General features: G+C 35.1%; 1 protein-coding gene across 3 annotated transcripts in view; it reads left to right on the top strand.

Annotated features, from left to right (window-relative positions):
• Positions 1 to 5,833: 5,833 nt before the first annotated feature.
• LOC149565686 (glycoside hydrolase family 2 protein) overlaps positions 5,834 to 25,167 on the top strand; it is a 258,916-nt gene continuing 239,582 nt past the window's right edge. The window contains exons 1-2 of one of the 3 annotated variants that reach the window (XM_089819181.1): positions 5,834 to 6,184; positions 6,935 to 7,089. In XM_089819181.1, the coding sequence (XP_089675307.1) occupies positions 6,962 to 7,089 (128 nt within the window). In that variant the 5' untranslated portion in view covers positions 5,834 to 6,184; positions 6,935 to 6,961. Of the gene's footprint in view, positions 6,185 to 6,931; positions 7,090 to 25,167 lie in introns of all 3 variants that reach the window. The other 2 variants (XM_089819183.1, XM_089819182.1) reach the window with 2 other exon arrangements.

Raw genomic sequence — 25,167 nt, 5'->3', positions numbered from 1 at the left:
GGGTTACAATTAGAGTTAGAGTTAAAATTAGAGGTAGTAATAGTGTTAGTGTTAGTATAAGAGTTAGAGTTAGAGTTAGATTTAGAGTTAGAATTGGGGACACGATTAGGGTTAGGGTTAGAATTAGAGTTAGAGTCTCAGTTCAAGTTAGAGTTAAAGTTAGAGATAGAGTTGGAGTTAGGGTTAGGGTTAGAGTTACCTAGTTAGATTTAGGGTTAGGGTTATAGTTAGACTTGGGATTAGGATTTAATTAGGGTTAGGGTTGGAGTTAGAGTTATATATATTGTTAAGGTTAGGATTAGGGGTAGGTTTAGAGTTAGAGTCAAGATTAGGGTTAATTTTAGGGTTAGGGGTACAATTAGAGTTAGAGTTAGAGGCATAGTTAGGGTTAGAATTAGGGACAGTGTTAGAATTAGAGATAAAGTTAGAGTTAGGGTAAGCTATAGAGATAGATTTAGGGTTAGAATTAGGGCTAAGATTAGAATGAGCATTAGAGTTAGAGTTAGAGTTAGGGTTAGAATTAGTGTTAGGGTTAGGGTTAGGGTGAGAATTAGAGTTATTGTTAGAGTTAGAGTTAGGATTAGAGTTATAGTTAGGGCTAAAATTAGGTTAGGGTTAGGGCTAGAATTAGGATTAGAGTTAGAATTAGGATTAGAGTTAGGGATATATAGGTTAGGGTTAGGGGTAAAATTAGAGCTACAATTAGAGTTAGAGTTAGGATTAGGGTTAGGGTTAGAATTAGGGTTAGAGATTGAGTTAGAGTTAGGGTTAGGGTAAGGGTAAGAATTAGTGTTAGGGCTAGAATTAAAGTTACAAATAAAGTTAGGGTTAGAATTAGGGTTAGGGTTAGGGTTAGATTTAGAGCTAGGGTTAGGGTTAGAATTAGAGTTAGAAGAAGGGTTAGAGATAGAGTTAGGGTCAGAATTAGGGTTAGGGTTAGCACAAGGGTTACAATTAGAGTTAGGGTTGGCATTAGGGTTAGGGTTATAATTAATGTTAATGTTAGTATTAGTGTTAGTGTTAGAATTAGGGCTAGAATTGAGGCTAGGGTTAGGGTTAGGGTTAGAATTAGAGTTAGAGTTAGGGATCAAGTTAGAGTTACAATTAAAATTGAAGATAGAGTTGGAGTTAGGGTTAGATCTAGGGTTAGAGTTAGGGTTAGATTTAGGGTTAAAATTAGGGTTGGGGTTAAGATTAAAATTAGTGTTAGGGTTAGAGTTACATATAGTTTTAGGGATAAGATTAGCATTATATATAGTGTTAGGGTTAGGATGAGGGGTAGGGTTAGGGTTGGGGTTAGGGTTAGCATTAGGGTTACAATTAGAGTAAGAGTTATAGTTATAGTTAGGGTTAGAGTTAGAGTTAGTTTCAGGGTTAGAATAAGGGGTAGGGTTAGGGTTAGAGATAGAGTTGGAGTTAGAGCTAGGGTTAGAGTTTGAATATGGGTCAAAATTAGGGTTAGGTTTAGGGTTAGAATTAGCGTTAGAGTTAGAATAACAGTTAGGATTAGGGTTATAGTAAGGCTTAGGGTTAGGGTTAGAATTAGGTATAGAGTTAGGGTTATAAAGAGTTAAGGTTAGGGTCAAGGGTAGAATTAGAGTTAGAGTTAGAGTCAGGGTTAGGGTTAGTGTTAGGGTTAGGGTTAGAGTTAGAGTCAGAGTTAGAGTTAGAATTAGAATTAGAGTTAGAGTTAGGATTTGTGTTATTATTGCAATTAAGGTTATTTGTAGGTTATTAATCATATTATAGTTGATGTTAGTGCTATTATTACAGTTTATCTTAGTGTTAGGGTAATAGTCAGGTTAAATTTTTAAGTGGGTTAGTTCTATTATAGTGCCCATGATTAGTGCTATTGTGATACAAGTTATTAATCTTTTTAATAATGTAATCCCTACCTCTCCCATCCTCTCTCTCTCTCTCTCTCTCTCTCTCTCTCTCTCTATCTCTCTCTCTCCCTTCCTCCCTCTCTTTCTCCCTACTCTCTAACTACACCTAGTAATATCTTCCCCTGTCTAAATACACCCTCTAATCTCTCTTTGTCTCTAGTCTCTAGATACGCCCCCTAATCCCTCTCTGTAATCTCTAGATACACCCTCTTATCTCTATCATCTTGCTCTCTAGATATAGCTCCTAATCTCTCTCTCCCTCCATGCTCTTTAGATACACCTCCTACTCTCTCTCTCACTCACTCTCTCTCCCTACTCTTTAGATACACCTCCTTCTCTCTCTCTCTCTCTCTCTCTCTCTCTCTCTCTCTCTCTCTCAATACACCCCCTAATCTATCTCTCTCTATCTCTCTAGATACACCCCCTAATCTCTCTCTCTCTCTCTCTCTCTCTCTCTCTCTCTCTCTCTCTCTTTATATATATAATATTATTTCTAGTTTCTAGTACATATAGGGTTAGGTTAAGGTATATAATTTACTAAATGCTTAGTACATTCATATATAGAGTAAGAGTTAGAGTTAGGATCCAAGGTTTACAATTTCATTTATATGACACTCAATGTTATGGTTAAGGTTAGTAAGTGGTTAAATGTTAGACTAAAAAAAGGGACATGGTTAAGGGAAGTATGAGATTTAGGTGTAGTGTTGGAGTATTTGGAGTACAACTATGTTCAAATTTAGGATATATGTTATACAAATGACTCAAATAGTTCAAACCTTTAAATTCATGAAAGGGAAATTATAAGTCCCAACACAACTATTTAGATGATGTAAAAAGTGTGAAATATTATATAAGAATCAATTTTATGGAAATTATTTCTCCATGTTAATGTGAGAACATTATATATTGTTGAATTTTTAATAATGCTAATGCAATTTTTATTGCAATGATTAAGAATTGTAATCAATAAAAATACTTATCATTAAGGACATCTATTTAGACTTATGATTTTCTTTCTTAATTAACATATTTAGTAGCCACATCCATTAAATAAATATTTTGTACAATAATAAATTTATTTTTTCTTGTTCTCTTCTTCGTGAAAGTTACATAGAACGATGGGGAAACAAAACTGCCAATACAACTAATTAGAAGTAAAATTCTAAAATTGGAGACAAGAATGAACCATATACAAAAAAATATAAATCTTTGTAATGGCGTAAATACATGTCACATTCTTCAATGATTATGATTCTTTTGTGACCTTTGTTTGAACAATGATCATGAAAGACTTCTTTCATCATTGATGGAAACCCATCCACTTTTGTAGATGTGTCACATATGAATTTTTATGCATCTTTCATATGCATTACTTCTATTTCCTCAACATAGTCAATTGGAAATATTGCATTCTCCACAACTTTAATTATAGTTGTGCACATCTCTTTAATTATTTGTAGGCATTTGTCAAACTCGGTCTCAAAAAAATCATTTGAGGTTATTGAAGTAGTCGGGCTAGTATCAAATAATGTTTGATTCTTTGTTCGAGGCATCCATAACTCAAATAGTAACCTGCAAACTTATCAACAAACATCAACATATAGAAATTATCAAAATAAAAAAGTATTCATAATTAACACAAATTCTTTCAAATGAATAATTTTTAAAATAACATAAATAAAAATCAAAACTATTTCAAATGAAATAGTTAGATTGTAATGTTTGAAATATGGTGGCATTGTCTTCCACTTTTCAAACATTACAAACATAAACATTAATAAAAATAATTATATATTGTGAAAAATATTTAAATAAGACACATAATTAATCTAATTAAATAATGATAAAATATAAACTAAGTATGTGATTTTTATATTTTAAATTAATCATTAAATTTAATAAAATACAAATTTTATTGATAAGGTGACCTTGCCATCCACATTAATGATAAAAAATAATTATGAAACATGAAAAACATAAATATTTTGAAACATGCAAATATAAAACTATTATGAAACATACAAATCTAAAACAAAAAAACCAAAAGCATTTTGACATATGAAAATCTAAAACTAATATGAAACATGCAAACATTATTCTAAATTGAAACATGTACATTAAAAATGTGCAAATGAAATGTATTATAGAATATCTAAACCAAATAGATTTTGATTCAATTTGAATGCTAAATCTAAATCAACCATGCAAGCCTAAACTATAACTAATTTTGAAATTAAATCTACATTTAAATCTAAATACATAACTAAATCTAAATCTAAATGCAAAACTAAATTAAAAATAGAAATCTCACATACAAAAAATTACTCCAAAACTTTAATCTACTCCTGTTCAAAAATTGTAATCCACTCCAATAATATCCACCTCTTCCTCCCTGTAAAAACATAAAATGAATATGAAATGTGGAGCATTTGTTTTATAACCTATGAGAGACTCCTCATATCCCCCAATAGATGTCTTTTGACATTCGACGAATTTGTTTCAAATTCCCCCACTCCCCACAAAAAATAAGCATGAATGTGCATGCAAAAATAAATTTAACAAAAATAAAATATTTTATATTTAAAAATTTAATGAAATTATTTCAGCCCTTTTTGGCCTTATTTTTTCAGGTCCTATTTTTGGCCCCTTTTGTTAGGTCCTATTATTTCAGCATCTATTTGGCTTCATATGATTTTGGCTAGCTATTATTTGAAGAAATTTTCTATATTTTAAAATCTAATAATGATAAAATATATACTAAATATATGAATCATGTACTTTAAATAAATCATTAACTTTAATAAAATATAAATTGTATTGATATGGTGACATTGTCATCCACATAAATGATAAAATTATACTTTGAAACATGCAAATGTAAAACTGTTATAAAACATTCAAATCTAAAACATGCAAACTAAAACTATTTTGAAATAAGCAAATCTAAAACTAATATGAAACATGCAAATCTAAAACTATTTTGAAACATGCATTTTTAAAATATGCAAATGAAAAGTATTATAAAATACATAGCTCAAAAGATTTTGAATGCAAATCTAAATCTAAATCAAACATGCAAGGCTAAACTATTAAATGTAAGCATAAACAATTTTGAATATAATTCTAAAAATCTAAATGAAACTAATTGAAATTAAAATCTAAATCAAAGTAGAATATTATAACTAATTTGAATCTAAATCTACATTGACATCTAAATCTAAATAGAAAATAGAAATCTCACCAACAAAAAAATTACTCCAAAACTTCAATCTATTCCTGTTCAAAAACTTCAATCTAATCCTCCAATAATCTCCACCTCTTCCTTCCTGCAAAAACATAAAATGAAAATGAAATGAGGAGCCTTTGTTTTATAGCTTGTGAGAGACTCCTCATCTCCACCAACAGACGTCTCTTCACATTCCACAAATTTATTTCAAATTCCCACACTCCCCACAAAACAAAAGCATGAATCTGCATGCAATATTATATTTAACAAAAAAAAATCATATTAAAATTGTTTTCCCCTATTTTTTCGGGCCCTAATTTTTTGAGCTCTATTTTTTCGGGTTCTACTTTTTCGGGCCCTATTTTTTAGGGCTTATTACTTCGGCCTCCATTTGACATCTTATTATTTCGGTCAACTATTATTTCGAAAGTATTTTTATTTTATGATTTAATAATTTAATATTTAATTTAGAAGTTTGTAACTCCTGTCTTTTCTTTTTTATTGACACAAAATCTTGACATATTTCCGTGCTAGACTCTTGTGCTGCCATTGTATAGAACACCTCTCGGCGTAAAGAACACCTCTCGACGTAATAAAATAAACACTTAAAATTTTATATAATATTTTAAATTCTTTGATTTGATTAGTCACTGTTAATGTCATATTAGATATCAGGAGTGACATGAATGCATAAATATTCCTGCCCATAATGTTAGGAGTGACATGAATGGATAAGTATTTCTGCCTATGGCAGGAACTAATAAGATTAGAGAAGCGGACAAAAGTTACATCCAAACGTACGTCATTTTCTCGTCTGTTTTATTCCACATGTAATAAGAAAATGCTAAACTTCTATCCGTTGGAACGGCACGTGATGACTTATCCCTTCTTTATTGGGATCTACGGAGTTGCAGAGCTATATAGTTCATAGCATTGATGTTGGATCCTTCTTGATCTCAATTTTAGAGCGATGAAGGTTTGAGGTTTGACGTATTGGCTAGGGCATGACAAGTAAGTGACTTGTGCCGAGGGCATCATTCCCAATCTCTGCGGGTATTTCCGGGAAACCAAGGTAACCATTAAATCGAAGCCGCATTATCGTTTTTAGAGATTCTGGATTGCACTCTAAGCTTCATACAATTTTAACGTTTTACCCATTTCTGATCTTCTTTGCTTCGATATTCTTTTAACTTATTGTAAGCACCAAGTGTTTTGAAATAGTATGGTCTATTGGGCCAGTGACAGAGATTGGATGTCTGATTAGTGAAATCTTTTAAGCCCGGCTTTGTGCCTAGAGGACGAGTCATATCTTTTCTGTGAATTTATATGAATGAATGAATTAATGAATTTTAATGACATCTAGGAGACCAAACAGTCTAAGGTTGGAAATTGAGCTGGGGTTGGTACGGGTATTTGTGGTACTTAATCCGCCAAATTTGTGGTGGGCTCGTACAGAACTTTGTTCCATATTTGGTCTTAATGTGGGAACTGAATCCTGGAAGGAGTGGGATCTTTGTGAGAGAGAGCCTTCTAGCTTCACCCTTTGGGATTTATGCCAATTGTTAACAAATGGAAAAGAAAAAGAAAAACACCTGTAGTTACTAAATAATCACGGTCTTGTGAAGGCTACATTCTTGTCATTCTTCATCTCATTCATTCCATTGAATTTATCCCTGTTAGATGGGGGATCTTTTTGAGAGATTTATTCCAGTTGATACCAAATGGAAAAGAAAAAGAAAAATCACCTTTAGACACTAAATAATGCTGGTCTTGTGAAAGGTTGCATTTTTGTCATTCTTAATCTCATTCATATTTGTTGAAGGTAAAAGAGGCCAAGAGAAAGATCAAGATGAAGCTGGATTCTGGATGGATAGCAGCTAGATGGAAGGAAATAAGCAATTCAGGGGAGGAGCTGACTACAACTCATCCTCCTTCGCAATCCATAAAGCCATGGATAGAGGCTCTCGTACCAGGAACGTAAGTTCAGGTTTTTTTCCTTTGTACAAGTCTGTTTTTCTATTAGTTCCACACCTGACTGAATATTTATAAACAAATTATCATATCGATCTCATGGTCTCTATTTGTTAAAATCACTTTTCTTCTACACTGTCATTCCTCTGTAGTTTTTGATGGAATGGTAACAATATAAGAATTCTGGACCTTCACATATAATTCCATGCACCAGCTGAGGATTTAACCTAGAATCTGCCCATGACTACAATATGAAAATACTAAGCATATAACATCCAAGAAAACTAAATGAATGATGTTGACAATCTAATAAATTTGATTTTCACGAGAAAGCCACAATTACTCAAAGGATTCAGACCTTTACCACAGAACATGAGATTTGTATGGTTTGACTAAATGAAAGTATTTTAATCTATTTTCAAGGATTGGTACTCTTTTTGAATTGTTTATATCGTTCGTTTGTGGAAGATCATGTGTAATTAGTTTTGAAAATAAAGTCATAATTCTATCAAATTCACAGTTTCCTTCACGATTATTATCACACTGTTATGCTCCTCCATGGGCTTAGTTCGTAATAACGTGCTTCCATATGTTCAATGTTTCTTATTTTCCTACCAGCTATGTCATGTTGACAGTTGGATATTAAAAGAGGCTCTGTTAGGTGGTTCTATCATAAAATTTTCTTACAAAGTTCAAAGTTAATCTCAGAAGTATACAGTAAAATTATTTTGACTTTGCCCTTCAAATGACAATCTTGTCAAATTTTTAAAATATAAAGGTTTGTTAGAACATGCTAGCCACTTAAACAAGAAAAGTTTTACACATACATGCATACATAAGTCCACTTGGGGTTTTATAAAAGCTTTTGTAGTTTAAATATATGAGATGGGGCCAAAATTCAAAATAATATTCCAAGTTTAAAAGACAAATATTATATTGAGAATAAAAGAACATGGGATACCTGCACATCTAAGATGGAATTAGACTAATAAATTTAACTGTAAAAACATCTAGATTTAAGTAGCTCTTTGCTCACTAGATTGATCGAGAATGCTAAAAAGATGTAACAAAGTATTCGTTTCCCTCAATTTATATTCAAATTGGAGGAAAATACCTATTTACACAGTATAATCTTGCAAAAAACTTGACACTTGAAAAATAATATCAAGATCAAGTTTCTGTAAAACATCACATAACATACATATCGAGTTGTATTTGGTATCCAAGCTGCTTTGTCTTGTAAAATCCTTTTATCCCCAAAGCCAGGAAAAGCTCACTTTAGCTGCACTCAACCTAGGGTAGTACCAGCAGGAGTGACTTCCCAATACAAGTTAGCTACAGGCACAAATGAGAACTGGAGAACTTGTTTATTCTTTTCCTTTTTGAGCTCTTCTAGCCTTACAAACTTTATAGCCCCTTCCATAAAATGTTAGAAAATAATGACCATAGCCAATTACATTTAATCCATTTCCTATAGAACCTAAGAACCCATGAGAGACAAACATGTGTACAAACTTACAAAACCACCATTATGCAAAGATCAAATAGACAAACCACAAGATAACACAAAATACACCTTGGGAAAACCCTTACGAGGGAAAAACCCAACCTCCAAAAGTGTAATGTCCTCTATTGGGACTTTACTTAATTTACCGTAAAATTCCTAATGAGGCTTGGTATTGCGCTTGGAAATGCAAATTTAACTTAGTTTCTTGATTTAGAATATGCAATCAGATTAGGTATCAAAGATAAACATATAATCAAGTTATAAATCTTTAATAATCCGATAGCAATATGTAGGACCCACTTGAGGCTTTAATCATTGAGTTATCCTCATTGTGAAACCCATAAGAGGTCATTGTGAAACCCATTGAGCCTATCCATCATTTTTAGGGATGCAAAAGTACATGTGCCATTTGGCCTCATATAAGGGCATGGAATACATCTGCCATATCAGCCTCGATGAAGGAGGGATGCATATTTGTCATTTGGCATCCTAAGGGGCACGGTAGTATATCTACCATATTGGTCTGCTAAGGGGCACATAATTATATCTTCCATATTAGCCTTCTGTTGAATTTGAATAGACCACTCGGCTACTTGCTCTCATCAGATGCGCATATCTCCCCTTCTATAGGACAATGAATTGAATGAAGCTTCTAACCTGTATCATTTTTTTTACTTTAATATGCATATACATAATTGTAACAAGTGCAATAATGTATATATAACAGAAGCTATTGATGTTTTGCCCAAAAATAACGATACACAATAATAAAGAACAAACTAGATATACAAGACATTTATCTTGGGAAAACCCTTCAGCTTGAAGGGAAAAACCTAACCACACTAGAAAAAAATCTCCTTTATGGATAATATAAGTTTAAGTACACAATGTTTTCATCTTGATACAATTGTTATCTACACACAAAGAAATCATACATATATAGAATTGAGAGACTCTTCACATCACAATCAGAGGTCTCTTTAATCCCAAAACAAGTCTTTTCATATTTCCAAACGTGTGACTTTTCATATGCCACATGTTTCTTAATATAATATTATCTCAAATATTATCACAAATATCTTTTCCAACTGTAAACAAGTATTATCTCAATTTCAATATATAGCAAAATTAGAGGTAAAAATCTCTATCACAGCTACAATCTTCGACACTCCCTCTTAGCAAGAGAGAGATCTTTAGTATAGCAGACACACATAGCTGCAACCAAAATATGTCGATGATGAATTCTCATACATAGATTCTCATAATGTTATCACAGCATAACATAATTCATCATATTAGCATAAAATTAAAGCCACGGAGTCACACACATGACTTCCACCATGCCTCATCGCAAAGGGTGGAACCAGGGCTTTCACTTAGTCTTCTCCCTCAGAAGAATACACCATGCCTCATCATAGAGGTGGATCCACCATACCTCATTGTAGAGGGTGGATCCACCATACCTACTCGTAGAGGGTGGAACGAGGGCTTCCACCTTAGACTTCTCCCTGAGAAGAATGCATTTCCACCATGCCTCATTGCAGAGGGTGGAACAAGGGATTTCACCTCGAACTTCTCTCACAGAGAAGAACTCATTAAGAAGGGATTGCACCTTGAACCGCTTTCATAGAGAACTCATTAACAAAGGATTGCACCTCAAACTTTTCTCATAGATAATAACTTATTAATAACTTGTATAACAATGGCTGAGATTCTCTCTTAACAGAGAACCCCTCTTAGTAGGGACAACTTTGATCATCACAATAAGATAGCTGATTCCAATTTGGCCAAACGGTGAGCTTTAGCTGTTACACTACCGCATAAGCTTGCAAAGAATTAGAATCTCCCTCTGTCATGTAACCTACCTCTGAAGCTGAAAGATCTTTCTTTGAATATCATTTCCTGTATATCATCAATTCAGTTCCATGACTGCAAGCAACGTCCCCATGTTCATGAATCTCTTGAACTTCTCTCACAGAGAATAACTCATTAATAACATGCATAAGAAGGATGAGATCCTCTCTTAATAGAGACTCCCTCTTATTAGGGACAACTTTGATCATCACAATAAGATAGTCGATTCCAGTTTGACCAAATAATGAGCTTTACCTGTTACACTACCACATAAGTTTGCAAAGAATTGGACATCTTCCTCTGTCACATAACCTCCCTCTAAAGCTGAAAGGTCTCCCTCTGAATATCATTTCCTGTATATCATTAATTCAGTCCCATTACTGCAATCACCGTCCCCTTGTTCATGAATCTCTCATCATCTCATTTCTTCTTGATGCATCCTAAGAGTCAACTAAGAGAGATTAGTATTAAAATCATAAAATCAATCTATAATGCTAAAAGTATAAACTATTCTCAGTGATATAACAACAAAAGATATAATCATAAAATACTTATCTTTGCTGCCTTATATAAAGACATAGACTTCCATATGGGTCGAATAGAGATGACACCAATCATCTTTGTGAAATCCATGAATGCCGAAGTACATTAACTAATCTAAATATTGTCAATATAAACTACAACATAAAATAAGTTTATTTTAATTAATAATTCTAAAACATCTTCATGTATAATTTTATCTTATCTACATAAAAATTATATAAAACTAAATATTGACAATAATAATGAAATAACATAATTGATAAATTTATGTGGTCCAAGTTATTTTAAATATTTAAAAAACATACATTTTAACTAATTTAGTTTTTTCTCCTGGAATTAATATACTACTAATTATAAAAAACCTATTAAAAGAATACTTATTTTAAATAGTTCAATAAACAAGAGTTTCGTGGGAGCAAGAGTTCTTGCCTATTTTGATAAGAAGATGATAAATGATTAGATTGACTTGAAAGTGATTGAGTTTTTCCAGTGAGAAAATATATGTTATTCCGAATTTTAGCATTAGATTTGATATCATTTTTAATATCATTTTTTCAATCTAGTTTTATTTGTGTTATCATAGATTGAATCATGCTTATTCAATCTTCGTAGGTTTTTGAAGTAATTGATAGCAACTAAACAGGACGGGGGCTGACCTTGAAGTACAAAAAGGCTGAATAAATAGCCGGAGGTAATCTCCCAGTCAACTAACCAATATCAACTTTAAACTTCAAAAAACAACATATGTTCATAGCCAGCTTAATAGTACTAGCAGTCTTTAAACTACTATACATAAGAGAGTGTAAAATAAAATAGCAGCCCTTACAAAAATTGCTTTTACGACTCCTCTTAAATGACGTAGGCATAATCATAAACATAGCAAAAAAGAAAAAGGCACAAGGCTAGCTGCCCTTTTGAAGCCCATGGCTGTCCTTCTCAAGCAAATCCTTGTCCCTGTCCTCACCTTCCGCTTTAATTGGTTTGTCCAAATGGTTTTTAACCAATCCTCAGCCAGGAACCTATAGATGGTTGAGTGGTCTCAGTGACTTTTCCTAGGTCCTTCTCCTTCAATCTTCATAGGTTATTTTATTCTATATTATTCATTTTATTGATGCAACACTATTGCATTCTCACAATTAGATTTAGTAGCAATGAAAATTAACAATTTTTTGATAATTTGAATATTTGTAAAGAAAAAATTATAAATAAATAGATTTGATGTTTATAACCCATTTTTGACCATTTTTTTCTATAATGACACAATTTTAAACTATATTATAATGATCATTTTATTATCATAATATTAATAATATTTATTTATTGCAAGATATTAATCATATTATAACAATAAAGTTAGTCCTTAGACATCCTAGAAACAAATTTGTCAATGAAAACATATCTAATTAAAATAAAATGTAATAAATAAAGCTATAAATACTCTTTTTTATTATGCTTATTTTAGATTTTTAAACATATCCGATTAAAATAAAATATAATAAATACTTATTCTAGATTTTTAATATTTATTTAGAATAATAAAAATTGCAATGTACAAGTGTAGATATTGATATATTATAGGATTAAGAAAGGCTAAAATAGAAAATTAGTAATGGCTTTTCATTAAATAATAATAATAGTAATGGACTAGATATATGGTAATCTGGCATTTTGCTTCCTTTGCCATTAGAATGGAAGGTGTCTTTTTCACAAGTTGCATAAAATAATAATGTTGCCTGACATATAGTTATTGAGCAACAAATAAATGACGTAATTGCAGCTTTAAATTAATGTTTTCCTTCTCTTTCAACTACCATTCCTAGAATTTTTGAGGGTAATGGTGGGGTTTTTGTTGTGTTTCAAAGGTCAGAGAAGTTTTTCTCGTTGTCCATGTTCTTTGTATTTTCTATTTGGTTCCTTTGCCTAGGGAGTGCCTCTTCTTATTTTCTTGTCTTCTGCGTTTGCAACTAGCTGTAAAATCAAACTATAGAGTACTAGATACTTGCTAGGAAGCCATAATGCTCCTTTGTTGTATGTTGCTGGGGGCGATGCCTCCTAGACCCCTAGTCAGTTCAATTATCAGTTGTGGGAAGTGTAACCAGTTGATGAGACCTGGAGTTGCTGCAGGCATGGAGTGTCTGTGTGCCAGAGGTGGAGAGAGCACTGGAGCAAGCCTTTCGAGAGGGGTGATACACTTTGAGGCACTTGGAGTAGGTGTTGGACATGAGGTTGTCATGGTGGATGCATAGAGAGCTCAGGAGGAGTTGATCATCCAGTTGGAGGTAGTAGAGTGACACTTGGCTTAGCGTACCCAGGCGTTGGAAGTAGAGAAGGTGGCATAGGTGGCTATCAAGGTTAGATTGGCTAAGGTGACAATATTGTGTTAATAGAGGCTATAGATGCAATGTGTTGTGGAGACCAATTTGGTGCGGGCACGAGAGGAATGTGTATGTGATGTGACGAAAACATATCTATCTTGTTATAGTTAGTCAGTTAATGTATTCTATTTTGTTAATTGGTCTTGGATATTTTGTAATTGTCATCCGGAGACGAGTTTACTTTTTGGGGGGGATGATTTTTTCGGTAAATTCTATATTGTAGCTGACGAGTGGAATTGTATCCGAATGGGCGCGTGACAGTTGAGTCACCTCTTCGGGAAAGTATATGTATGTACACCGTCTGGAAGGGACTTTGGATTATCATCAGAATCATTGTAATGAGCATAATCAGATTGTAAGCATTGAAGTGCATATTGCATATATGAATAAAGTATCTGTTTTGTGTTATATCTTGCTATACTACATGCGTTAAGTATTCTTTTACCCTGTATGGTAAATACCAACTTGCATTGTAAGATATAAATAAAAGAAAAAAAAATTATGCTGCCATACATTGGCAAATTCTTTGGTCTCAATTTGGCACTTTCTCTTTTAAATACATGGGTGGAGTTTTATTCCTCATAAATGAGGCTGCTTGCTTCACTCCTGCTCGCTTGGGGAACTGCTTGATTGAAGGATTGGTAGTACCCTGGATATTGTCTCTCAAAAATCTTTCTGAAGTTTACAAGAAGGCAATCATTCTTTAAATTATTGCTCTGTCATTTTCTTGAGCAACACGGTGATAAGGCATGTTGCTACATATACAGAGCATATATTTCATGAATTGCAATTTTAGGTTAGTAGCTCATTAAAACAATTACAGATTTTCATATGATTGTTAATTATTGATACAAATTTTCAACTAATTGATATTATTAAAAATTAGGGAATTGTTCTTCATGCAGTTTCTAGCAGAGCGGACTCTAAGAATTCCAAATTTGAAGACTGTTATAAATACTGGATTGAATGATAGAGAGGTTGTTGCATTGTGTTATTGTTGTGCAGAAGATGAGAAGACAACAAGCTGTGAGCATCTGATGGACTGCTATTGCAGACCTGCCATTTTATGGGAATAACATATTATAACCCACCGCCAGTCTGTCTCCATTAACAGAGCTTCGTGAAACTTCCAGAAATTGAAGTTGAAGTTGAAACTACAGGAAGCTTCCAGAGAAGTTTTTTATTATTTTTTTCATGTAGAAAATTATAAAACCCCTGGCTAAATTAGAAATAGCCAATAGGAAAAAAGAAATTAGTGTTACTAAAATATTTTAGAAATAAAGTTGTGCTGAACTTTAGAACTCAATCAAACTGTTTGTTGAAAATTAATAGGGATCAGACAACCGAGAACATTAGTTCCCTGCCTATAAATAGGCAGGGACTAATAATTGAATGTCAAACCAATGTTTTTAAAAAGTGATTCCTAAGAATCTAGAAGACTAAGCGAAAAGGATACCTAAAGTCTCTACAACTCCTATCTAAACAATATAGATCTATCCCAATTTATATATATTTTTTCTGTCAAAACAAGGAATATGTCTCTAGATAGAGCTCCAATCTAACAAGGAAAAGGCACCCCCAATTTACGAGAAGACATTGAAACGCAAACCTGTTACAAATGTAAATGGCGGAATACTTGAATGAATTAATCAGAGATCAAACTGATCTATATATACAAAGAGGGGAGTCGAATAGAATAGAAACATTCTATTCTAGACTACACCTAAATATTAGAAACATTCTAATATTTACAGAGATATAATAAGATATAATAGTGAGCATTAAAAAGAAACATGAAGGTTATTTTAATACCCCCCCTTAATGCTCAAATCTATTTACTACACCAATAGATCCCCTGAATTTAACAAACTCGTCAGGACCAAGGGGTTTAGTGAAAATATCTGCTGATTGCTCTGAGGTAGGAACATAGCGTAACTGAATAGATCCATCTTCTACTAATTGTCGGATGTAATGGCAATGAAGCTCTATGTGCTTGGTTCGTTCATGAAACACTGGGTTCTTGGCAAGTTTGAGTACGCCCTAATTGTCTGAAAACAAAAAAGTCGAACCTGCTTGAGGAATATGCATATCTGCAAGCATCTGCCGGAGCCAAATTGCTTCACAAGCTGCCTTGACAGCTCCTCTATATTCTGCTTCTGTAGAGGAGAGTGCATGTGCTTGTTGCTTCTTACTGGTCCAAGTAACTGCTGCAGATCCGATACTAAACACATAGCCAGAAGTAGATTTCCTATCATCAACTGAGCCGGCCCAATCGGAATCAGTGAATCCACTAAGCTGAGGAGTAGTACTCCTTGTGTAAAGAAGACCATAATCTAAAGTACCATGTACATAGCGTAACACACGTTTCGCTGCAATCCAATGATCAGTCTTGGGGTTTGTCATGAACCGTGAGATGTAGCTGACTGCAAAACTGAGATCAGGTCTAGTAGTAGTAAGGTAGATGAGACTACCTACTAGCTGCCTGAAGAGTGTTTCATCTACAGGAGGAGAAACAGATTGTGCGGACAATTTCAGACCAGTCTCCATTGGAGTGGAGGCAGATTTGCAATCCTGCATTCGAAACCTATCAAGCAAACTTTTGGCATACTTGGACTGAGACAAAAAAATACTATTGTCAGTCTGCCAAACCTCAATACCTAAACAATAATGAAGCAATCCGAGATCTGTCATATCAAAAGTTCTGCATAGATCCTGTTTGATTTCTGAAATCAAATGTTCTGAATTTCCAGTGATGATCAAATCATCCACATAGACAACAAGAAAAAGAATATCATTACCAGAGTGTTTAATATATAGATTACTTTCTGACGGACTATGCTGAAATCCTTGAGCAACCAAGTAATGATCAATCTTTATGTACCAAGACCTAGGGGCCTGTTTAAGACCATAGAGGGCCTTCTGGAGTCTACATACTTTGTGTTCTGAACCGGCAACCTTAAAACCTGGGGGCTGCGTCATGTAGACTTCTTCCTGTAATTCACCATTGAGAAAGGCGCTCTTCACATCCATCTGATGAACTTTCCAACCATACTGAGCTGCAATTGCAAGAAGAATGCGAATAGTGCTCATCTTGTCTGTCGGTGCAAATGTCTCCTCATAATCAATGCCTTCGCGCTGGGTGAATCCTCGAGCAACAAGTCTAGCTTTGTATTTGTCCAAGGTACCATCTGCATGGTACTTGACCTTATAGACCCATTTACAGCTAATGGGTTTCTTCCCAGGAGGGAGATCTGAAAGAACCCAAGTGTGGTTCTTTTGAAGACTCTGAAGCTCAGAATCCATTGCTTGTTCCCATTCTGGAATTCCTTTGGCCTCTGCATATATCTGGGGCTCAGGGATATTGTGGATGTTGGCCATAAGAGCTATATTAACTGTGTTGTGCTGAAGGCTCTTATTTCTGGAGGTTCTACCCTCGATGAGTTCATCAGGACGAAGATCACTAATCGTTTGAGCCCACCATTTTGGCCGAAGAGTCGAGGAGCCAATATCAGATGCTGAAGGAATAGCTGGATGAGAAGCAGGAGCAGGAGTTGTATTATCTGGAAGTGACTGAGGTGGTGTATCAGTAGCATCAGATGACTCATATAAAGTAGAAGAACCCAAGTCAGAGATTGCTGAAGACTGAATCTCGGAATGTGGTGGGGAGTCAGAGAGCGGAATGGGTCCAAATTCCTCATCAAACACAACATCACGATTGAAGATTAAACGATCAGTATTTACATCAATCAGTCTGTAGGCCTTATGTGTGTGACTGTATCCTGTAAACATAAGTTTTTGGCTTTTGGAATCCAACTTAGTGCGTTTGGCATCAGGAATCCATACATATGCCAGAGAGCCAAAAACTTTCAAATGGTTGATCCTAGGTTTGCGACCAGACCAGGCTTCCTCAGGAGTCTTATGATTAACTGCAAGGGTGGGTGACCGGTTAAGAAGGTAGACAGCTGTGGATACTGCTTTTGCCCAATATTTTCTGGGAACATTTCTATGTTCTAGCATAGTCCTAGCCATTTCTGTGATGGTACGGTTTCGACGCTCTACAACACCATTTTGCTGAGGGGTGTAAGGTGTGGTGAACTGACGTCTAATGCCATGAGTAGTACAGAAGGCAGAGAAAGCAGAAGAACAGAATTCCCCCCCATTATCGGTCCTAAGAGTACGGATGGAGGAACTAGACTCTTTTTCTACTAGAGCTTTAAACTGCTGAAATACAAGAAAGGCATCTGATTTTTGCTTAAGGAAATATACCCACATTTTGCGACTGAAATCATCCACAAAGAGTAAAAAATACCTGTTCCCAGTAATAGAAGGAGTATTCATAGGACCACATACATCAGCATGGACTAGCTGGAGTACTCTGTATGCCCGCCATGATTCACCATTCTTAAATGGTGTCCTATGTTGCTTCCCTGCTTGGCAAGCTCCACAAACGCGATGGTTCTGGGTCTGAATATTAGGTAGGCCATGGACTAAATTATCTCGAGCAAGTTGTGCTAGATATTGAATGTTCAGATGACCGTATCGCTGATGCCAGAGACTGCTGAGAGCGGATGATTCGGCGATGAAGGCATGCTCAAGGGAATCGCCTGAATCTACAAGCCTATAAATACCATGATCCTCAAGACCGAAAGCAAGGGTAGTGCGGGAAACACGATCAATAATCGAACACTTATTTCCACTGAAAACGACATCCAACTGAGGAGAGTGCTTCATAATCTGACTAACAGACAGAAGATTATGTTTCATGCCAGGAACATAACATACATTGAGAAACATGAGTTTTCTTCCTCTAGACTGAATCTGAACATTGCCCTTGCCGACAATATTGTATTCTTCACCGCCTCCAAAGATTACTGAGTCAGAATAGGGAGTGAATTCAACAAACCAATCACGCCTATGAGTGAAATGTCGGGAGGCACCAGAATCGATGTACCAAGCAGAAGATTTCACATGATTTGCAGGTATGCTGGCCATAAAGGCATGGTAGATAGATTCTTTCTGCTCTGAGTGTTGGGCAGCATTGGCGTGCTGTTTAATTGAGTCCAACTTTTTATGCTGCTGATACAGATGCTTATAATATGTGAATATTTCAAATGGCACAAACTTCGAGGTGAGAAAATGAAAGACCCAGAAAAATTGGAGAAGTAACTAGAAAAGAGCTCGAAAAACCCAGAAATAAAATGTTGTCGAAATCTGGATCCGCTGGCTCGAAAATCGAGGCACAAAAAACGAGGCACCCACAAAAATCTGATGAAGACCCATTTGAGATTTCAAAAAACCCACCAAGAATATGTGCTCAGAAAATTTTTCCGAAGTCAAAAACTAGGGTTTCGAGCAGAATAACAGTCGGCGGCCAAAAAGGTCAAAAAGGCAGAAAAAAGATGTTTGCAGTTGAAAAAAACAACAAAACCCAGCAGCTGAAACGCGAGCAGAATATCCAACAGGGATAGACAAACCTGTTTTTGAAAAAAACAACAAAAAAATCCCACTTTTTGAGATCTGGATGTGAACAGATTTGAAAAAACGACCTCCAGATTTGAAAAAACGACCTTCAGATTTGTGACTTACAGACTAAGCTACGGGTTTCCAAGAACGCCAATAGCTGAAGACACAATTTTTCAATCGATTTGCACAGAGGGTTTAAACCCTAGCTCTGATACCATGTTACAAATGTAAATGGCGGAATACTTGAATGAATTAATCAGAGATCAAACTGATCTATATATACAAAGAGGGGAGTCGAATAGAATAGAAACATTCTATTCTAGACTACACCTAAATATTATAAACATTCTAATATTTACAGAGATATAATAAGATATAATAGTGAGCATTAAAAAGAAACATGAAGGTTATTTTAATAAAACCATGACTTAGAGATAAAAATGGCAGAGAATGTGGAGAAAAGGCCATGATATAAGAATTGTGCAGGTAGATACTCGAATAGGTAAAGGGGAATATTTTCACCGACCAAAACACAACCCATGATTGGTAGTTATAATATGTCAAAGATTAAATGTCAAGATCGTAGTTTCACAAACAGTGAGAAATTGTTATGCATAGCAGAAAAATATCATAGCCTTCTGATGGAAATAGATAAATTGATATAAACTGTTAAGCCAGGGAAGTAGTGGAATCACCAGCCAGAAGGAAAAGAAAAGAAAACTCTAGAAATACAATAATTACTATCGGCATCCAAAGAAGTTGGATGCAATGACACAAGCCCAAACAATCAACATATAGGAACCAAATTCATACACTGGCTACCTGCAGGCGAGCACTAAGATAGCACAGTAGCCATACAATCAGTGCCCAAAATGTTTGGCTGGTAGCCTCTACGCATAAACTTGATAAAATAGAGCCTTTGAAAATGGTATCTAGCTCTAAGCTTTAATATAGCCCAAGATTAGCGGTGACCTGAAAACGAAAAATAGAGCAGCATGAGAAGAACAATCAGACACTAACCATGGAAGGTGATTTGACAGAGAAGTAAAAGAAAATAATGAAATGGATCTACCGGTTCAAGATATAAATGCAAGAAAATAAAAGAATATAAAAGAAGATATAAAGAGGGCAAGGAATCATTAATGATTTCATTACATAATGAAGTAAAGCATGTGTATTTTCAAAAATCATACCTGAGAGTCAACCATATCTAGAGAGAGAAGTAGATTAAATCTTCCAGTGTTTCTCAACTTCAATCCCTTAAAATAATCCCACCCTCCATTCATCAAAGCATCCTCCTGTCAAAATTATCAGAACCTGCTCTGAAACCATGTTGATTTTTGGCAATAAATAATGATACACAACAATAACGAAGAGCAAACTAGATACACAAGACATTTACCCTGGGAAAACCCTTCAGCTTGAAGGGAAAAACCCAGCCACACCAGAAAAAAATCTCTTTTATTGATATAAAATTGTTTAAGTATAATGTTTTCATCTTGATACAATTGTTATCTACACACAAAGTAATCATATATATATATATAGAATTGAGAGATTCTTCACATCACAAATGGAGGTCTCTTTAATTTCTTAAAAACAGGTCTTTTCATGTTTCCAAATGTGCGACCCTTCACATGACTCACGTCTCTTCATATAAAATTAATCTCAAATATTATCATAAATATCTTCTTCAGCTGGAAACAAGTATTATGTCAATTTTAATATATAGCAAAATCAGAGATAGAGATCTCTATCACAGCCACAATCTTCTACAGAAGCCATCATGTAGGGAATTACAAATAATGCCTTTTTCTATTTCTGATTGTCACTGCTGTTTATTAAATTACTTATGCTGTTGATGTATTTCCTCTGTTCCTGTTCTGCTGTTCAATATGTTCAGTTCATGTATCTTTCTTACTTCCTGCCATCCTCCCTTTGGCTTTTCTCTACGCATATATTATCACTCCCTTGAAGATGTACAGCCTTTGGAAGTGGCTGCCCCTTTATCAGGGTTCTTGTCTCATTGTCACAAGTGTAATTGCACCTATGCTGTTAAGAGGAACTCCAATTTGATGGCTTCAGTTCCTCCCTCAACTCTTGTGATTAGTTAACCTTAATCAATATTGCTACGTATCACTGCATTTGTGGGCTTGTCTCTGCTTATATCTTCTGCTATTTAGTTTTGCTCTTGATTCGGCATATAGGTCTTCTATCATCTGTTACATTGGCTCCTATGTCTTATCAAGATCTACTTATACCTTCAAATCTGCTCATAAAATCCGATTTTATAACTTGAGATCTTGCTTACAAGTCTGCAAATGAATATTCGGACAATATTTATTTTCCCTTTTCATATCTTCTTATTTTTTTGAGAGTCACAACTCTTAAATTGAGTTACACTTTTATCTAGCAATGGACACACCCTTTGATAAAGTGCTACTTACTATTATATTTACCTGGATTGGCTCTAAATGCTCCAAATGTTTTTATCGAGCAATGGACACACCCTTTGATAAAGTGCTACTTAATATTATATTTACCTGGATTGGCTCTAAATGCTCTGAATGTTTAATTTCTTAATCAATGTGGACCTCTTGCTATATATATATATATATCTTTCTTGTTCAAAAAAAAGGGATGCAGTCTGATTCATTAAGGGCTGCCAACCCTAGTTTTGCCGCCATGACAGTCCACCCTTCCCAAGATTGTTCGTCCTCAAGCAATGCAAGCTTTATTGAAGTCTTTCAATGCAATAGTCCCTAGACTACACCTTGGAGATACACAATCTTTAATAAATTTAGTTGTCCCAACATTCACACAACATCATTGACATCTCGTTGCATTAAAACAAGGGTGATCTTAACATATATTGAGATGAGGATTAGAAGCATGACCCACATCTATATCTCAAATGTAATAAGTTCATATCTTTTCGGTTCACTCTAGTATTGTCACTTTCTAGATCATCTTAAAATATAGAGCCATGCATGGAGCATACTCTTGAAAGCAAAAGTTTAGGCATGAATCTATGAAGACACCAAGCATTGACAAAGCATAAACATGAATATATGTAGACACAAGCATAGAAACAAAAACACACATTGTCTTTGTCTTGCAGGATGACAGGATAATGCTTTGATTCCATTTGTAATATCTCCTTTTGGGACTTCATTTGATTTGCCCTAGAATTCCCAACTAGCTTTGGGATTGCACTCGGAAATGTGATTTTAGAGCCTACAACCAAATTAGTTATCAAACTATTTTCCTAAATTTTGACATCACGAAATTGAGGCAACCCTATGCAATTTTCTTTTGAATTCATAGGTTCTGGCCTCTTTGATTTAAGGTATTGATAAGGTGTCATTAAGACAATTTGTTATCCCTAAATTGTCCTATATTTAGCTTTGTTAGTGTGTTTCTTTTGGAAGTTACTGTCAGGTGTAATCCTTGTTTGCAAAGAAGAGTTTTTCTTCTCTGATTGCATACACTTGATTTTTGGTTAATTTTCACATCTTTTGTTTGTTTTTCTTTTTGTTGTAAATAGTTTTGAGTCTTGTTTTTACTTTATGTTAATTGCCCTTGCAATCCCCCTTGTTTCAAGCTAACCTAGGCTTCTAAGGGAATTGCCTAGCTCAAGTTATGAAGGAAAAGGTGGGGTTTTTCAAGCCAAAAAGCACATTGTGATTAAAAAACCTCCAAAATATTACAATAATAGATAAGTCGTCTATTATTAGTTAATGGTTATCTTGTAAATATCTTAAGCTTTAGTTTGCTTTCGTTTTTTTTCTTTCTCTAGAATAGAATGTTTCTATTCTTTTCGATTGTTTCCTAAGGAAACATCGTTACATTGTTTTGTATAAATTGACCTCTCGGTCTCTATTAATAACAAGCAAGTATTTACCAATTACCTCGTAATATGGTATCAAAGCTAATACTTAAATTTTTTCTGAAAAAATTCATAATTTCTTCGTGAAATTATTTGTTTAAATTTTTTCAAAATTATTTCCGTTGAATTTCTTTCAAACCCACCTAGGGTTTTCAGCCTAGAGAAATTCCTGAACTCGGGTCTACAAATTGCGTGGCATTAATGGTTGTTTTTTGAGCCGAACTTCTCTGCAAAACGTGGCTTGAACTAAACGATGTTTTTCAAGGTTGGTGTCCATTTTTACAATGTTTTGGAGTCCGTTTTTCAGTGTTTGGTGTCCAGTCTACTCAGTTAAAGAGGACTGCATGATTTTTCCTGCAAATCACGATTTCGGCTGCTGGATTTGTGACTAGTCTTGGCTCACATTTTTGACCCACGATTTTGGCACTGATTGAAGCGTGAACGGAGTTCGATTTACCACACCTCATTCTCTCCGCTATCAAAGCCCTAACGCTTGAATTCTGATCAAAATCGGCCATTTTTTGACCTACAAAACACCATTTTTCGCTATTTTTGATCTCCAATCCGATGACTAGGGTTTTGCTCGAAACCATAATTTTTGGGGTCGCATTTATTATTATTATTGCAAATTCTTGGTGGGTTTTTCAATAGCTCAATTGGGTTGTCATCCGCTTTTTTTGGGTGCCTCGATTTTCAAGCCCGCGGATCTAGAAAACGATAGCAGATTCCTTTTGAGTTTTTCGAGCTCTCTTCTGGTTCACTCTCTGATTCTTGTGGGTCTTTTGTATTTTTGCCTTGGAGAACATGCCTTCACAGATTTTTATTGAAAAACGTTCCATGGCATCTCTGACAAATATTCTACTCGAGCATAATTCCAAATTCAATGGTCGCAATTATGGATCCTGGAAGTAGCGCATCATTGCAATCTTTGAATATCGGAACATCGATCAACTTGTTCTGGGTGTTATGTAGCATTTGACTTCTCCAGGTCCTGATCAAGATACATGGGATTTGAATAATTAAGAGGCAGTGATGCTTCTCAAATTATCCGTGGCTGATGATCAACGTTCTTAGATTCCATTCGGCAAGACAGTTGCCGAAATCTAGACACATCTGAAAAGTCTTCATGAGACTTCCGACAAGAGCAAAGCCTTCTTTCTGAAAAACACTCTGTTTTCTATTATCATGGATGAGCGCACTACACTTCAAGCACACCTGAATCAGACTCAGGAAATCCGTGATTAGCTACTTGCCATCGGTCGCAAGATGGAGGAAGAGGATATTGTGGTAATCACTCTTCAAAGTTTACCAAAATCCTATGAGCATTTTATCGAGACTCTCAACATCACATCTATTGGTGTTGATTTGAAGTTCACTGATCTCTGCACGCTTTTGCTTAAGCAAGATCGGTGGAAACAACAGTTAGGTAGCAGCTCCAGTTCCATCTCCACTGAGCAAGCCTTTGCTGCAAAATCCTTTCAAAAGGATAAGGGCAAGTTTCAACAACCATCTCAACAGAAGTCTTCTGCTCCAGCATCTGTTGGTTCTAGAAAGAAGAACATTGAATGCAACTACTGCCACAAGTTTTGTCACATGAAGGTTGAATGTTGGAAACGCTTAGCTGCCCAGTCTAAGCAATCAGGTTTGCAACCCAAAGCGAACAGTGCAGAGCACACTGAGCAGGCGATATCTGCCTTTTATGCTTTTATGGCTAAAAGACTTGCAGATCATGTGAAGTCATCTGCCTTTGGACATTTCACTCACTGCAGAGACTAGTTTACTGACTACCAGCCTTTTTCAGATTCTGTTATTTTTAGTGGCAGTGAAGAGTACATGATTGTCGGTAAAGGCAACATTCAGATTCAATCTGTTGGGAGGAATTTCATATTCCTTGATGTGTACTACGTTCTAGGGATGGAACTAAATCTACTCTATTAGTCAGTTGTTGCGACATTCTTCACACTTGGCAGTCACCTTTAGTGCACTTCAGTGCACCATCACTGATCGGGCAACTACGTCTACTGTTGCAGTAGGTCTCGAGGATCATGGTCTTTTCAGACTTACTGATTCTAGTGATTCTCAGGACTTATCGGTAAAGGCAACATTCAGATTCAATCCTTTGGGAGGAATTTCATATTCCTTGATGTGTACTACGTTCTAGGGATGGAACTAAATCTACTCTATCAGTCAGTTGTTGCGACATTCTTCACACTTGGCAGTCACCTTTAGTGCACTTCAGTGCACCATCACTGATCGGGCAACTATGTCTACTGTTGCAGTAGGTCTCGAGGATCATGGTATTTTCAGACTTACTAATTCTAGTGATTCTCAGGACTTAGCTATGGCTGCTTGACGATCTTCTGTCAGCACATTTTGGCATCAACGATATGGGCACTAAAATGTGCATTATCTCTCACAACTTGTTGGGGATGGGCTTGTTCTTGGTTTGCTAG

Source organism: Cupressus sempervirens, chromosome 3 (genome assembly GCF_028749045.1).
Source record: "Cupressus sempervirens isolate cs-2001-9-10 chromosome 3, ASM2874904v1, whole genome shotgun sequence".
NCBI classification, from domain to species: Eukaryota; Viridiplantae; Streptophyta; class Pinopsida; order Cupressales; family Cupressaceae; genus Cupressus; species Cupressus sempervirens.
This window is presented reverse-complemented; position numbering and strand designations above follow the sequence as displayed.